The following is a 19095-nucleotide window of genomic DNA, read 5'->3' as shown; positions in this document are numbered from 1 at the left end:
CCATAAATAAAGCGCATAAGTTATAGCCAATCTATTTACACGTGTCAAATTTATTGAGTTCTATTTATGGTTAAAATCATGCTTAACGAGAACAACTTTCAATTCAAAACAAAGATTAACTTGCAAATCTCCTGGTCATCCAATATGCTGTAGATCGAAAACAGATTTCCTCAATATTTCGTCTCATTAATTTTGATAACAATAACTCTATCTGATTTTGAAATAAAATAAAATTGTTCAAAACAAAAAGTCACATTCGAAAATATTTTCTTTGGTTATCCTTTGACTATACTTGATCCAATTGGTCGCGCATGTATCAAAACTGACATTGTCATATTTTCTGAGAGGGTTGATACAGGTTCAATCAAATTAAAGAAAGTTTAAACGAACCAATGGCAGGCTTTCTTACATAATATATATAATAATTTGATTTTATAATAAAAAATAAAATTTACTCAGTAAATAGGATCTCTTAATTATATCATCTTGTTATTTTGTAATTTGAAATAAAAATTAATATAAAATTCTTAAGTAAAATAGGAAATTTTATTTTATAATAACTTTTTTCCGAACTACATTTGTTATAAAAACTAATAATATTCATCTATTTAGATAAACCAAATCTTCAGAATATTATGAATATGAATTAATAAAATTTATATCAATCTATTTTTGCCATAGTCATTATTTTGTCCAGCCTTAAAATGAGGTAAATAATGTTGAAAATTGTTCTGAAACACTGAGATATAATATAAAATTCAAATACCACATACTAACATTATATATTGTAACATTTACAGATCTGTACCTTCTAACTTTCAGGTTAAAGGGATGTAGACTTGTGACCAGAAAGGGCAATTTAATAGACAAGAGAGAATCTAAATCGTTCTGTGACCTTTTTAAGTACAATATAATGAAAATCATATTCAAAAGAAATGGAAGAAGAATGTTAATTGTTTATACAAGGCACCACTTTTGGGAGAAATTTAGAAGCCCATGAAAAATTAAGCACCATGTTGAAAACCGTTTAGACTCTAATCTTTTGAACTGGGCTATATTACAAACATTCTAATAAAATTCCAACAGCGTCAAAAATGAATGTTAAATAAGAGTACATTTTATAATGAAGCATTATTTAGCTATTAGGATAATTAAAAAGAAAGCATTTTTAGACTCAAGATACAAATAATGAAGGAACAAGGTTTGGAATATCAGAATTTTACGTTGGTTATTCATAATCATTTCATAAAGCTTTCAAATATCAAGCACTATTTACAATATTTTGATTTTCATAAATTCTGTGTTGTATTTCTTATATACACATTTTATAGTAAAATAAACTCTAAAAGTTAAAATCAAACATTTCAAATCAACAAATACAACAACGTTTCTACAGCACCAATTTGAAACCTTTATGTTTGTTTTTCAGACTATCAGATATAGCTCTTATCATTTCACTTAATGTAAATCCGGTGCTACGTAGGGAGTTAAAGTATGCCATCGTGTTATTGGTGTCTTAGACTGTGCTACCATCTCCTGCCAATGAATCAGCTCTTCACCTCTGGCGAACATGAAAGGCCCGACAGTTACACGACCATATTCTTCCTCTCGACTAAATGGTCCTCTTGTTTGTGACGTGATTATTGATAAAACGACGTTACAGGTATCCAGTTGTTTACCAGCGATAGAGAAGGTGAAAGATTCGTGAATTTCGGGATCAGAATGAATCCTTTGCATTGTTGTCTTCTTTGTTTTATGTGCACGTCTTCCGTAGTAAAACTGAACTCGGGCGTACAATCCTAAAAAACAGAAAAATCAGTTGAGTTCGTGAGGGACATGCCAGAGAGACAGTCCACACTGAAAATATTATTATGTGAATGCGGTATTCAATTATTTAAAAAAAAAACGATTGCAGATGGTTCTTTCGCTCATGAGAACGGAAAAAAAATCATTCAATTTTAGACAATTTCTTCAAAAAATGACAAATAAAAGGCTAGAAAAAATGGTATTTTATACCAACCTGATTCACTGGTATAATCTGATGGTCGTAGATTTCTGGCTCTCATTACAACTATCTTGATTTTTTCTTGTTGTGGGATGTAGGTTAAACTAACTTGAATATCACCAAGTGATGAAGCCGCCTAAAGGTCAACAAAAAATGATTTAACAGAGTGCACTCACAGAGATATCCGTACCTCAAAGCAAAACGGTATGTGGTAACCCAAAACTATAAAGGCATTTAATCAATTTAAGTGTAAAAACTAAAAATACTGTTAATTCCTGAATTCCCCGTACCTGAGCCATGGGTTCAAGGTCACTCCAGATGACTTCTCCTCTAGTAAGGTCGACATCTTTCATGGCTACCATAACATGACCAAGAGAGTGGCGTATTTGTCGCTTATCAACATCGTAAACAGAAAATCTAAGGGTTCTTGTTAATATCTCGTCAGGAGAAACCTGGAAATCAGAATATCAGATTAAAATATGGAGGTAAATGAAACGCTTGTGTCGTAACCTATTAGCCTTGTGTTCGATACTTAGAAACATCACCTCCAACTTTTTTTAAAAAAACCGAATAAACCTGTCGGTCAGTGTGTGTGTGTAAGTGGTCAGTGATGTAGCCACACAAAATCATGGGTACATGTCATTTTGGAGACCAAGAATAAGATTTACAAATGCCAATAATAATAATATGTGCAAGTTTTATGAAAATATGCGGCAAGGTCTTCCCTTCGATCAATATGACCTAATAATTTATACTATAGCAGCTGTACCAAATAGGTATTCAATTATTCATTTTATAACGTGTTCTTTTCTCTTATCAATGCTTTGCAAATTCTGAATGCTGTTGTTAGCTTACCTGAAATGTAAATGACTCGTTATATACTGGTGAAAGAGATTTTTTACGAGTTTTTGATGTACGACAGGTGCGTTCATCTGGCAGTAAATATATCTTTACAAACGGATCACGTGGTGCATGATTAACGCCTCTACCTATAAAAAATCATTTTCATAATCATATATTTTATAATAAAAATATACAAAAAAAGGTTATATAATTAATCAATAATAACATGGCAAGTTAGAATTATGTTTTTAATGATTTTCGTTAATATTAAGAGTTGCAAGAGAGGGGTTTTCTTTGAAATACTAGATTAAAGATGTTTATATTTTGATAACCTTCATATGTTGAAAATTTCAAATATAGGAATAAAGAAGTAATTGAAAATAACCCGTGGACGACGTGAAATTAACATCACGTTAAAATTTCTCAAATAAGGCAGAACAGAATTACTTGAGAATTTTTCGGATGTGACCAGATGAATGATAAAGAAACATTTCAAACTTTGTCGTTCGTTTGCTAGACAGTCACAATAACTTTTTACCTTAAACATTCGCCAACATTGCTACTCTGATTAAAAACGTATAAATGAAATTTTGTCGTTCGTCAACATTGCTTTCAGAGTGATACATAACTAACTAAATCTTATTGTTCTATAAATCTATATTTGTCACCATTGCTAATTTGGTTAAAGCGACTACATTTTTTTTTATCTAAGAAATCAAAGAATCAAAGAAACATCTATAAAACTTGGTGGTTTGTCAACATTGCTTACAGAATGAAAGAAACATCTAGATGAAACTTGGTGGTTTGTCAACATTGCTTACAGAATGAAAGAAAAATCTAGATGAAACTTGGTGGTTCGTCAACATTGCTTACAGAATGAAAGAAACATCTAGATGAAACTTGGTGGTTCGTCAACATTGCTTACAGAATTAAAGAAACAATCTAGATGAAACTTGGTGGTTCGTCAACATTGCTTACAGAATGAAAGAAACATCTAGATGAAACTTGGTGGTTCGTCAACATTGCTTACAGAATTAAAGAAACAATTAGATGAAACTTGATGGTTCGTCAACATTGCTTACAGAATGAAAGAAACATCTAGATTAAACTTGGTGGTTCATCAACATTGCTTACAGAATCAAAGAAACATCTATGAAACTTGGTGGTTTGTCAACATTGCTTACAGAATGAAAGAAAAATCTAGATGTTACTTGGTGGTTCGTCAACATTGCTTACAGAATGAAAGAAACATCTAGATGAAACTTGGTGGTTCGTCAACATTGCTTACAGAATTAAAGAAACAATTAGATGAAACTTGGTGGTTCGTCAACATTGCTTACAGAATGAAAGAAACATCTAGATGAAACTTGGTGGTTCGTCAACATTGCTTACAGAATTAAAGAAACAATTAGATGAAACTTGGTGGTTCGTCAACATTGCTTACAGAATGAAAGAAACATCTAGATGAAACTTGGTGCTTCGTCAACATTGCTTATATAATGAAAAAAACATCTAGATGAAACTTGGTGGTTCGTCAACATTGCTTACAGAATGAAAGAAACTTCTAGATGAAACTTGGTGGTTCGTCAACATTGCTTACAGAATGAAAGAAACATCTAATTGAAACTTGGTGTGGTGGTTCGTCAACATTACTGCAAAGAGTAAATAAAACTATACATGGGTATTTTATCTATACGATCTTATTTATCGGTCAAGTTAATTGTTGACCATGACATTTACTATGTCACTAAATGAATAAAACAGTAAATATTTTTAAACACCAGTCATATATACGTAACATTTGGTATACATTGATCGAAAGACCTTTGTGAATAAACAATAAAGATATGTCAACCACATAAAGAAAAAGTCAAATTCTATAATAATCGCATTAAAATACATGAAATAATGTTTATTTTGCGTTATTTAATCTTCTTTCAGAAATCGGTTCTCCATTTAATCATCCTATTTGGAAAGTAAATGACTGAAAGTGATTGGTTTTATAAGTCTACATAATCAGTGTCAACATATGGTCTGATCACATGGACAATTTTTGTAATACGTGACGCTATTGTTAGGACAGAAAATGAAATAAATTTTAATTAAGAGACTTTAAAATGTAATTCAATGCCTTATTCCAATTCAAAACAGCTTTCAATCAATAACATAGGGTTTAGTCTCAAGGAATTGTAACGACGTAAATCATATATTCTGATCCTTTCTTTTCTTTAATTCTAGTTTATAAAGTCACCAAAAACATCATTAGCTAGTTGTGTTCTCCTTTAAGGTCGCACCAATAGCAGACTGGCATTAGATCTTTTGGAGGAATTAGCGGGCTAAACGAACGATCAATACCTAGTGTGTTTGGAAATCAACTTGTTTAAGTAGCACCTTATTCTCGACAAGATTATTTCTAATTCTTTGATATATTGTCATTTAACTGTCACCCTACTCAGTCGACAATAGATAAAATATCAACAAAGCTACGTGGGAGTTCTTTGTATTTGATAAATATAATAGTATCACGAAAACCTTCCACCTTAATGTATCTAAAAAAAACTTCGTGATATTTGAGAGGAAAATTTGAGAGGAAATTTAGGAAACCAGAATTTCCATGACTTCCAGAAAACATCCGCAATAAAAAGATATATGACTGCTTCATGTTAACATTAATAAGGTCAAAGTATCAAATTAGACAATCGTGACGTCTATAGACGACATAAGACATTTAAATAGCCAATTATTGATAATGGCCAATTAGATTGATTTTAGATAATTTCTATTTAGTCAAATCATTATTTTTGGATTAATTTCGAGCTGAAGTTGCACAAATGTATATCTAGTATTTTTCTAAATATTGCTGCATCAGAAATAATAAATAATCCTAGCTAGTGTAACATTAGTATCTGATAAAAAAAATTCACATTCTTCACCTGGTATATTCTTAACCTTTATTAGATTTACACACAGTTGTTCTACTGCCACATCATAAATAATTGAGAACCAAAGTCGACCGTGTTCCGTTGGTGGTAAATCATCTTCATCTTCCTCGGGTACAGTTGGATGTCTACAAAATCAAAAATATTCATTTTGACTAGTTAGAACGATTTGCTCTCTACAAAAACAAACATAGTCATTTAACGAAAACAAAGTTATTCATTTGATTAATTGGAACGACTCGGTGTCTACAGAAACAAAATTTCCAATTTAATTAGTTAAAACAATTCAATGTCTACAAACAAAATAATACAATAGCTGATTTACCAGGTATGAAGTAGGATAAAAAATAAAACTTATAGTGACGTTGGTTGAAGTGAATGTCACAATTTAAACAAACACCTGTCTTTTGCGAGAAAAATTATTGTGTTGAAGCTTTCGTTAATTCAAAGAAAACCCGAAATGTCACATAAACCATTTAATTTGATTAAAAGCAGAAGAATATGTCAAAACTTCTACTGGCTGTGTTACAATCTAAGTGGAAAATATTGGATTGTAAGGAAAATTTACAAATTTAGGTGTATTATACATAAGTTTGTCTTCTAGACCTTACTCACTCTATACAAACTAACAAATTTATAATATTATTTTCATTTTTGGCATAAGGATTTGCACCAAGGCAATGATGTTACGTATCAATTTTTGTGCTTTTTTGCCGAATTGTCCATGTCACATCGTAGTAAGATCATTGACTGAAAATTAGAATCCAAATTTATACAAATGTTGTAGGTGCTATTATCTTTGCGAAGAGGATTTCTATTTTTTTTTAAGTGTATCCGAGAACATTGATAGTATCAATTTGCAATATTCCAATTTCAAATCAAACATCTGTGGTTCCTGCAATTCCACTGTTTTATGTCATGTCACTAATCGCGAAAGGACTATCCTCATAGAAACAACTAACAACTTCATATAGCCTTGTCTTCGGCTAGGAGGTTGGGGTCGAGAAAGGGAGTATTATTATGTTATTGTCTGTATGGTTAAAATATCACACAATATTAAGGATTTAAGGGTTATAATATATAAGAATAAAACACAATTACATGTACCTGTATAATTCTGGTTGAATTGAGCCAATACATTGTTGATAAGTAGTAGGTCCAATAGATAAAGATCTATCGTAACTAACTTTAGGTTGAACTCTTTCTGGTGGCAATTCAAAATCCGGTATACGTTCAATCGTCATTGATCGTATCAATACAGAATCTCTAGGTTTAAAACTAGCATACGCATCCGGACATGATCTTCTTTTAGCTAATTTTGGGGATGAAGACCTGAAAAAGTAATCGGTTATTTTCTATGGTAATCGTAGTTTGCTGAGAATACTGAGGCACTGAACAACTAAATTACTAAACTCCCCCCTCGACACCATAATTAATCTATATTCTTGCTTCTTTATGTGTATGCTACGACTTAAACCTTTAACAGGGCCATATCTTGAAATGTGTCTAGTTGAAAATACAATAATGTAATCAAGTACATTCATACTGTCTGTTACAGAAAGTTTCAAATCGGGAAGATATTAAACAAAGATGTATTGACTAAGATGTGCCACCAGGAATAAACTAGGTCATTCTGTAAAAATTTCGAGGTCAGAGACAACTAATGGCTAATAAATGCTAATTTCCTTGAAAAACAATTAAGCAACAAGTATTTGGTAAACCGCTAAAATTAAACTAGAATGTCACCAGATTAGATATTTAAAGTTCTAATTTTCTGCACCTGGTATTTCAAGCTTAAGCTTAACCACATGATTAATGCATTTATTAAGCAAATTTTCAAACAACATGTAATGGTCATAGTGTCGACCATAGAACATCATAATTGACACTTTCAATTTTGTAGTAGTTTAACCATATTCCGGTTTTTAAGCAATTGCTTATAACAGAAAGTCTTCATATGAACATCCCCGATCACAACACTTGACGTGTGACGTGTGCAACTGTGACTGTGAAATATAACAGCTTATAAGGGGAAAATTTATTGTCAATTGTCATGAAATTTGAAAGTTTATAATGATTGTTACATTCAATGAGCTGATCTAAATAAGCTGTTTTGTTTTGTAAAATATTTTGTTTCTTAAATGTTATTTAAGAATGTACTTTTCTTTTACGAAGGGCAACCCATCGATCAAATACCTAAAAGTTAAAAAAAACCATACCAACCAAATGTTTAAGGTCACAGTTTGAAGAGATTGTGAATGTTAGAAGTCAGTCATGATTTTTACCAAAAAGCGAATAGGTTATAGAAAGGAATTCATGGTCAAATTTATTATTGAGTCACTGTCCTTTCACAGCCTTCTAATGTTTGGTAAATCTAATAATCAAACGATATACTCAAGCAAAATAAATCTGACATCTTATCTGATTTGACATAACCATAGTGTTCATATCAGTTAAACTTGACATACAATAATATTTAGAACAATAATATAGAATTGAGGTTAATCGTACAATCATAGTTTGCTAGCAGAATCTAATTAGGCAAAATCCAACATCTTGATTAGAACATTTCCTCTAAATGTCGCTTAGTGTAGAATAAAAACGGCAGAGGTTTTTTTTATGTTATTCAAAATCCCGCTTTCCGAGTGATTTTCCTGAAGAAAAGAGTTTTAAATATCATAAAAACCCCAGGGAAAGTGTTTTATCTGGGTTATTCAAAGTCGAAGAAAGTAATTGATGATGTAGACAACGGAGTTAGGGTATATTATACCCAATGTAATTTACACACTTACACAATGTAAGACAAAACGCACAAACCACACCAAACCAAACTAAACCATCCATCTGTCGCCATTTACAAACTGGTAACCAGATTTCGGACCAACAATGTACTACGAGATCATAAGTTCAACGCCATTAAATGTCGATGCGACCACGCTGCCACAGGGTTGCATGTCCTCGTTCAATGCACTGAACTCAAACCCGCTCGTAAGCCACTGACAGAGTACCTGGAAATCAACAGCATACCACTCACCATACAGAATGTTTTGGCTCCACCCACGGACCACTGGTATACGATAATGAATCTGTCTTGAAAAGATAGGCTAAGTTTTTATTCTCAAAGTTTCTTAACACTTTTTAGTTATATCCCATCAATTTAACGAGTTTCACTTCAGAAACATCAGAGAACATCTTTTCCCTCTTTTGTTGAAAGCTTTTCCCCCCTTATTTTTTTTTCTTTTATCACATTTTTTCATTTTTTTCAGGTCTTTTAGTTTTCCATCAGTCATTACATAATCTAACCAAACCAAACCAAACCAAACCAACGACTACCATGATCAGAACGAGTTTGGAAGAATGACGGAGATCGAGTAACTCACGCCACACCATCCAGGGCCGAGTTTCACCGTCATGCCATTCGACCAGATCAGATCTAACGAGTTATCAACAACCAAACCAACAACACAGAATCATCCAATTTGAATCAATCAAACTACCAACTACTACGACTACCAACTACCTAGTTTGCGATACCAGCATCCGCTGCAAGCAAACGTTAACTTGTCATCTCAACCAACCAACCAACCCATCAGTCAGTTGAAATCTACACCTCGGACTGTTAGCATCGATAACCACAACTCATAGCGAAAGTAACTCACATGGAAACTATCGAACCTTTTCTTTCAAAACAATATAAGACATAGGTAAGAAAATGCATATTCCCACATGTCCTTCTAAAGTTAGCAGAAACTCAGAAAATTATCTTATATTTCAACATGCACACTGCATATGCCGCTATCTACGTCTTGCAATGAACCATTCTTACGTTTTTCTCCGATGTTGTTTATCAATGACATCAAACGATGACTTTGAAAATAGTTTGGAATGTGTCCACTTTCGCATTTTCCTTACAAGATACCCGTTCTCGTTTATATATACATGTATGATAAAAAGTGTTCCCAGTGTTCTCTCTTTTTAGTCTGCCAGGTGTATATGGGAAGTAACTTCTTTTTTTTACAAAGTTATTGTAGTGGAAATTTTGAACTGATTTACACTCTTATTACTCAAGCAAAATGCATTCAGTATTTGATAAATTTTTATAATGTGTATGATTATATTTTGATTATTTATTGAAGGAGAGAGTAGTAGAGTAGTAGAGTAGTGGGTATGATAATTTACAGCATTTTTTCAGAACCGCAGAGCCTGTCAAATCGTCCCAAATGAACGAATGAATCTTACTCAAAGTAAGTGGTGTAATATTTTGATTTATAAAGTCTATTGTCACAATATATCATGAAAGGCAAGTGGTAAAATTTCACGAGCAAGAATATGATTAATGAAACTATGCTCGATCAAACAATCATCTATTATAATATATATCAAGAATAATCCTCATTTTATTAACAATCGTGAAAATTTGTTTTTACCTCTATTGGTTGTATACATAACAAAGTCAACGTTGGCTAGATTCAAGGTTGATTATTTTCACTGTGAGTGGTGATATTCGATGTTAATAGTCCAAGGTCTGGATATCAACTGAATGATGGTCTTACCCAGATTTTATACTCTGTGTGTGGTGGCCATATTTCTTCAATAAATATGGTGACCGAAATTTGTAAATATGGCGGACAGATATTTTTTTTCAATAATTAGTTTTAGCGTAGTTAGAGTATGATAGCTTTAACTATAAAATATCCTTGAGAGAGAAGATATATAACATAAGATGGCATCACTTGCGGTTTAAATTAGAAGATACAGCACGAATATTACCAAATTACATTAAATAAGAGGAGGCTAAAATCAGTCAACTTACCTCGATGATGGGCATGAACGTGAAAATAGCGTGTCTTCGTTCAAATCTTCAAATTGTAAATCAAACTTCCGCCGTTTTCTTCTGATTTTAAATATGACAATAGCAAGTATGATGATAAGTAAAACTGCCGCTGAACAACCAACAATAATACCCAATGAAGTGACTGAAATATAAAATATCAAAAGATAATTACAGTGTATAGAGGATTTACATGGTGAATTCCAAGAAACAGATTTCATTAATTTTCATAAATTATCTTTCTATGAATACATGAAAAAATACTGATTATCAACAAAGTCATTAACTTTCCTTTACTGATTTTAAACTTTGGAGCCTGTGAAATTTAATAGAAAATTAACGATGTAAAACAGTTGGCAAATTGTTTCCAAAGGTAGCTGACTACATGTATTATATGATATACATATACCAACCACCGTTGAAGTAATTTCCATAGAGCCAGTATTTTTGTGTTATATATCGACGATGATATTGTATTGGTGTTGTGTCTGTGATGTCATTATATTCTGAGAATAACCTTCAATCTTTATAATCAAATTGCAACAAATATGATCTCACTGGGAGATTCCTGTATTGTCTCAGTTTACTTCAATTTTCATCATGACATATTTATTTGTGATGGACGTTGGTGTTTTCCTTATTAAAAGACATGTTACAAAGGCTTCATTAGCTGTTCTCTGATAAACATTATTCAGCATCAGAATTCAATAAAATAATAATAATGTGAAGATTGGTAAAGAATGAATTGTCTGTAGAGAGCCGGGAAATTAGAAGCTCAACCTTTCACAGTAACAGACAGTACTATCAAGGGAGCTGTGCTGTGCTCATACCCATTTATCACACCCTACGCATATAATATAAATGTCTAATTGAAGTTTTAAACAAATCTCTTTCCCTAGGCAATAATATGGCTTTAACATGACATTTATGCCCGAAGCCATATTACAATTTGGAGACGAGACATGTTTAAAAGTTTCAATTCTTGTTTGGTTTTTGTTTATGAATCATCTGTTTGTAACTGAAAAGTTGTTATTAGGAGCTCATCTCAGATTGAGATATAAAAATCTATTTATATTGATTATATTTTCTTAAACATTTATCCTTGATCCTTGACTTTAAGCGCAAAACTAAATATCTGAGATCATTCTCTTCAATTACCACGTGGACGCTGATATATAAAACCTTATGCTAATGCAGATCTGAAAAATGATTTTGATATATGAATTATTTGGAAGTCTGTCTTTTTAAAACTTGCAACAACATTATTGTCAATAATTTCAGTATTTGAAGTTTGCTTGAACTTGTTCAATTTTGTGGCATTTCGTGGAGGTTGGTCAAAATTTAAAAATTCAGCCCATGACTTCCCTTCCTACAATGTACTGTTTCTTTCGAGAGGTGTACATGGCGTGATCTTTACATGTTACACGCTAGAGGTTGAGAAGGGAATGCTATCACAATGTGCATCATATACCTTACAAAGGGAATGCAACCCTAGATATCTTTTGATTGGATAGACATAAATATAAATATGTCTGATTGAGAATAACACAACCTCATCAGCCTCATTGCCAAATTATTTGGCTTACTTTGTCATGTCAACATCAAAAATGTGTCGTGAATCTTGGGCCTCATACGCCAGTTTTCAAATAATTTTAAGCAGAAACAATAAACGAGATACTTTATAACAGTTTATTTCCGGATTTTTCTTATATTGCGATATTTTAATCTATAGTGATAAAAAATTAAAATGGTCTATATCGCGATACACAAAAAATCTCATATCGCCCAACTCTATGCTATAGCCTATCTATCAATTATTATTGTTAATTGATAGGAGGTAAATGTATTAATGGTGTAGCTAATATAATTTTGATTCTATTTTGGAATATATTATCTGTAAATCACCTTATCTATATTAATTAGTATGTGTTATTGTATATTATAGTTACTGTAATATAATTATAATGCGATACACCTATACAGCGTGGGTGTTTAACAAGAACAAGTATATTCATTACTTTTTCATGTAATCATCAAGTGATTGATTTGCTGTTTCCATGGTAATTTGGTCGTCATTAATAACGAGGAAAAAGGTATTAAATTTTCAATTAAATTAAAAAACCGACGTCTACATTTCCAATATTGAAGTACGCGTAAGTATGGCATACAAACAAAACAACACAACCTAGATTTGAATGTAATGCAATTCTTTCATTCATCATTTTGATGGAGCTGGATATTTGCAACAAAAACATAAGGGTCGTAAATAATTCTTGATTTATTTGGTATTCATAAATTGCGCAGTGGATTATAACTGTATTTAATGCAACAAATAGAGAAATAGTTACCTAGAAAGGTAATGTTCTATGTATAGGTTATTAATGCAAAGGTAATGAAGTAATATACGAAACAAATGGTTTAAAAAGGTCCTTAAAATCAATGACTAATCAATTATTTTCCTAATATAGACGTGTTATACGTGGATTTCAGTCGTTTGTATATACTGCGAATATTCAACATCTGCCTTATAATAATAACCTCATGGCGATATATCAACTGAAGTCGATCATAGTTTATAAATGTAACTGTAACATCTTTGAAACAAAGATTATACATTTCTCATTTTCTCTAGCCTATTGTATTTACACCCACTCCTCCACTCATTCTTCTCCTACCTTTATTAACCCTTCTCTGATTTTTAGCAAAAAGCAGCTTTAACCTAAAGGAGTATTTCCACTAGAATTTTATCTGCATTCGTCACATCTACAAAGGGACTGAAAGATCACTGCTTACATCACGTTCTACGGCAGTGACATTTCAGGCTATCATGGAAAAAACGACATGAGCGAAGCCAAGTGTGATTGTTAATTCAAATTTTCTTAAAGATTTAAATAACTAAAACTGTTAGACCATCGGTCTGGAACGGTCAACTTGATGGTCAAGTTCCTCGCCTTCTGTCAAGAATGGCATAATAGATTTTGTAGATCGTAGCACACCAATATATAGACGATTAATATTTCTGGCACATCAATCCTAACTTGCGGCTATTGCCACTTAGTCCCTTCATTACCACTTTGTGTCATTTCTTTTTATACCTTTTAATCCCATATGAAACAATATGTAATCAACCCAACATCTTGCACTAAGAAGTAAGATTAGAGATCAGTAATAAGTAACCTACAACCGTTAATATATAAGTCCACCGCCCAGGATACCATATGATTACTGTTATTACATATATCAATATTTACAACACCTTATTATTAACTGTATATTTTATTACTTACTTTTCACACATCAATAATTAACTTTAAAAGCATGTTTAGACATACAAAATTCGCCTGATTTTAATTATTTTTTATATATATTCTTTCACATACAGTAATCAAATAATTATATTAAAGATATATGATTTTTACAAAATAACACTTTTCTCGAGGTAAACTTTCCTAACTGCTTTCAAAATATGATTAATCTACTGCTTACTCTGTTTCTTGGATAGATATGTTAACTAACGTAAAATATACAATGTTCTTCGATTTAGCTTCCTATTTAATTGCTTTACATTTTAATATATCAAAGAATTTCATGACATTTATCGCAATTGATTTAACATCATTAAAGTACCACAAGTAAAGACTTCAAAACAAAGAGTTACTGTCATTGTTTGTCCCATAACAATGATAGTTGCGTTAGTTTTACATATCTGTAGATCAGCTCGGTGTACATTTATATTTCATTAACACATTCGTTATACTATGGAAGCGGTATAGATGTATAAACACAATGTTGTGCAATTTCTACGGTACACACACAATTCTCGCATGATTTTGTGTGGTTGTGGGGTATGAAGCGACGTGTTGACCCCCGCCCCACTGCCCACCCCCAACTTGACCAGCGTAAAGGCTACCAGCCTTTTTTGTTACTGTTTACATTCAATCTGAAATGGAAGCCTGATCGTTAATTTGATTCTTCATATGACTTTTATTTTCAATTTATTTTAAATGTCAGAGGTATTCTGTTGATAATCTAAAGTGATTTTATAGCCATTTCATTGTAATTACATTTTTAGAGTCAGAATATCTATTTTTTGATATAATACCTTTGTCTATACCTCAAAGTGCAAAAATTCCTATGTGTTCTAAGAAGATTAAATTTCATCTTTGTTATGCTCGAATCAAAGGTTATGTTATAGGTTATTTGAGCCTAATCTTCATATTTTATCAAATTCAAAACTTGGACTAAAAAAAACGCAACTCAAATTTTCCAGCAAAGCTTATGAAAATACAAGGAAACTTCATGATGATGAAATAGTTGGAGGTGACGTGAAGGTGTAAGCATAATAAAAGTGACCAACTGAGACAATGGCTAGTATCACGCTGAATTAAATAATTTTAACCGATACCATAAAACCACTGAGGACAGAATGTCTGACAAACTAAGCAGTGTCTAAATACACCATTTTATATGGTCTCTATTATAATTGATAGAATCCGTTTTAGCTTCACCGCTGATCGTGAACGTTTTTGTAATGAAGGAATCTGTGGGTTGTGAAATGCTAATCGCTTGGGCTGAATAACTCTCAATTACTATCAAATAAGCAGTAAAAATAAGATATGTAATACATGTAGACTTAATAGTCAATGCCTGAAGCGACAACCACATACTAACTATAAGAGCTTATCTCATAATAATCAAACCGGACAAGGTTATAATTTGATGATAATGTATAATCCACAGTGTGTTAATAATTTTGCTATAAATGGACGACCGGGATAATTAGTTTTAAATATCAATTTCCCACTCATATCCGGTTTCATAATGACACTCTATTTAGGTGTATGTGTAACATCTAAATATGGCATGATGTTCCTTACAATCTAAAATCTGGTACAATCTCCAATATGTACAATACAGTTTCAAATCAACAGTTTTAAACAATTTACAAACTTCCTTTTTCATTTCCATATCATATAAAAGATTATATCCACATTGAAAGGTGTTAAAACATATTATAGATATATGCATTGGAGAAAAAACTGCATACGTTATAACGACACAATAAACCAGCGCGACTACAAATATCATATTTTTTCAAACTAATTTCATTTTGTGTTTTGCATTATTTGATTTATGCCTTTTCCGTGTCTCTTTGGAATTTAAATGCACGAAAGCAATGTCTGTGAAATCATGATGCAAGATGCATAATATGTCCATTTGTCACCTTATCCTATCGCATTTAGCCAATTGATATACATCTAAATAACTGTTATGCATGTGACATTGTATGATGTTATTTCAATATATTATGACCTATATTTGTTAAGATATGTCAAAATGAGCTTAAAACACTAACGTTCATGTATAAGTTAGAATAAAAAAGGTACAAAGTAATAAATCATCTAAATATAGGATACCCTAAAGTCACTGAGTTTTAGCTACCACAGTTAGTGTACGAGTGTGTTTAAAGCGTCAGCTAGAAGCCTATATCAATATGCGTAGCCAGTCTTGCCATGAACAAGAACTGAATATTTAAGATCTGTACAATGTGCCACAGCTAAGTTTCTAAGAAATATATCAATCTTATGACATCAATTTGTCAAACTTTTTAAATCATTTCTTTGTCAAGGGTAAAAAGAACAACGTGATACGTTGCACAGATGGAAGACAAAAACTTTAACTTGATATTTGCCAATAGCAGGTATTAAATGTTTGATTAAGTCCGAAATTCGTACAATAGATCAAGACTTACCTGTAATATTTCCAAAAATATAATCATTATGTTTAGCGCTAGGATTAGAAACTCCTTCTTCAGCATTTATCTCTTGAGCAGCATATGTTGTTTTATATCCTGAATTATCATCCCCTCTCTTTCCATGATCTCTAACTTCATGATGCTTGTCGTGATGATTTCTATGTCCATGATTTGTCTCATCACGATCTCTATGTCCACGATCCTCTTCACCATTATCTCTATGTCCATGATCCTCTTCACCATGATCTCTATGTCCATGATCCTTCTTACCATGATCCATTTCCTCACCATGTCCAGACGTTCGGACAAGGCGTCGGCTAATAATCCTCATGGCAGGAATTAAAATCCTGCAATTTTTGTGACTTGTGAACTTAATCTGTCATTTTGGAATGAAGTGAAGAGAATATTATGCCTAGAATAAGAAAGAAATATAATCAATAATATAAACAGTAAAAGGTTCAATATTGATTGAAATGACGTATAGACACACCAGATCTTTGCTTACAGTAGTAACAGCTGTTCCTCTTCATCTTATATAAAAAAATACTGATAAAAACATTCTCCCTCCTCGCAACCTTATCTTAAATAGAAATTTAATTAACAGGTAATATCGAAATAGTTAAAATAAAACTTTAGAAGATTACCTGACGTCGCTAGTCCTTAACGTGGCGTGGTGTTCAACTCAACTACTCAGATAGTAGTGGTTTAAAACATATATCACCTCAATACATATAGTATTGGCAGATAGAGACACCTGGTTTAATTCCCTTGCCATAAATAGAACAATACAAATTGATCGAGAAATGTCACCTTTTATAATTTAAAGCAAAAACAATACTTAGATCATTTAGAGCTATTCTAGAATGTTTATTTGAGAGTAACACAGTGGATCAAGCCAATGAATATATTGTAATATAAAGGAGGAGAAGACATTTTAGCTTTTAACAGGACTGACCTGTGTTCCTTTGGTTTCGTAAAAATCCAAATTTCTAAATTTGAATATAAAAGGTGTTACTACCTATTATTCTGAATCAATTAAATGAGATGTTTTGTCCCACGCACCTTCTCAGATTTTTAGCGAGAAAATGACACCATATGTTCATCCGTTCTGTGTATGAATCGAATTTAAGTTTGAGCATTCTTTGAATGCCTACGCATTGCTCTATCCTTGTAATTGTAGTGCTTGGTATAACAACGTATTCTATCACGACATGGGGTCATTCATATTGCCATTTGCAGTAAACTACTATACCCTTCTCCAAAACATACATTAAAACATTTACCACCAGCAAAGGGAATGAGTAATCATATAATAAAAAACCTACCGATTCAGTACACCACCTCGATCCTCCAGTCAGTCGCAAGTTGTGTCAAACAGAAAAACAAGACCATTAGCTAGATTCAATACAACACGTGTGTACATACACGAGATTAAACTTCATCACAATTCAAGACGTCTTTCCATAATCTTCAAATCATGCTCTGATTATCTATGGTTATTAATGAAAACTCTAATTAACTCTAACTACAAGGATAATCTTGACAGTGTCTAAATCTCTCATATTATATTAATGTATTAACCACTACTATATTATCTTTATATTTAATTTCATACTATAACTCAAGATGAAATGTTAGTTTAAGAGAAAAATGAATATAAAAAGTTAATATTTTAAAAAATGACAACCCCACCTTTAACAAATTCATATTAATTTTTTTTCTCTTATGACTGAATAAGTCAACTCACTAAGCAATGAAATTGACTTGAAACGATACCGAATTTAAGTCTACATCACATCGAGCAAAGTTTTTACTCACCAAAGGCAATGATTTTTGAGTCTTTATACTTATATCTGTTCGTAACTGAAAATTGAACACTTACAAACATGATGCGATTTGTCACCTAGACTTGCAGAAAATAAATCTAACGGACAGAAGTGTTTATTCATCAACGTATTTCCAATTTCCAACTGTCGAGGAAACATTTCAGAGTAAACAGTTTGGTTTATTTCACCTGTTGACAAATCTTGTCGGCTATTGATATGATGACATGTGCAGGTTATTTGGTCAACAATTCATTATTATTTATTTGAAGGAATAATGAATATGTGCATGATCATGTATACTTTCATAGCATCTAAAATAAAAGTTCTAGCTGATCGTAATATCCGACCTTGGGCTTGTGCAGTGAGTTGGACGTGAGTGCCGATCCTCACTCTTGACATAGCTAAGGATCACTCTTTTGACGTATAATACTCTGATTGCACGTCTTCCTTAACCCAAACAGGAGTAAAACGTTACATCTCAACAGATACATGCCAACCCAAAAATTTCCAGTTTTATAGTAGGTATATGTAATATGAGATATTATTGATGGGGAATGTCAATTGTTGATTAATACGCCGTCGTACATACATGATGTTTTTTCTATTTTTAAATTTAGACCAGGGAACCGCGGTGGCTTAGTAAATTAGACGCTTGCATCAACTCCGACATAGGTCGAGATAATATCTTCGGATTTTGCATGCAGGTAAGAGGGGCTGACATGGAAAAAGCTTCTAGTCGTTCGGATGGGACAACAAACCGAGGGCCCGGTGCTACAGGCTGTGCACGATAAAAATCCCTCGACAGCTGGAAATCGAAAAAGAGCAGGCTAATGCCGCTGTCCTGGCTAAATTTCCCATATTGCACCCTGCATGGCGTTGTCCGTCATCATTAGCTC

General features: G+C 32.3%; 1 protein-coding gene across 1 annotated transcript; it reads right to left on the bottom strand.

The window, feature by feature from the left end:
- Positions 1 to 1121: 1121 nt before the first annotated feature.
- Syt15a (synaptotagmin 15a) lies at positions 1122 to 17033 on the bottom strand. The gene is made up of 8 exons (XM_009057859.1): positions 16371 to 17033; positions 10601 to 10763; positions 6895 to 7119; positions 5782 to 5915; positions 2861 to 2994; positions 2296 to 2457; positions 2021 to 2141; positions 1122 to 1799 (listed from the first exon to the last, which is right to left on the bottom strand). The coding sequence occupies exons 1-8, from the start codon at positions 16702 to 16704 to the stop codon at positions 1459 to 1461; spliced, it is 1614 nt and encodes a 537-aa protein (XP_009056107.1). The 5' UTR covers positions 16705 to 17033; the 3' UTR covers positions 1122 to 1458.
- Between the last annotated feature and the right edge of the window lie 2062 nt (positions 17034 to 19095).

Source organism: Lottia gigantea (assembly GCF_000327385.1).
Source record: "Lottia gigantea unplaced genomic scaffold LOTGIsca_31, whole genome shotgun sequence".
In the NCBI taxonomy this organism is placed as follows: domain Eukaryota; kingdom Metazoa; phylum Mollusca; class Gastropoda; family Lottiidae; genus Lottia; species Lottia gigantea.
Note: the sequence above shows the minus strand (reverse complement) of the source record. Positions and strands in the feature narration are given on the sequence as shown.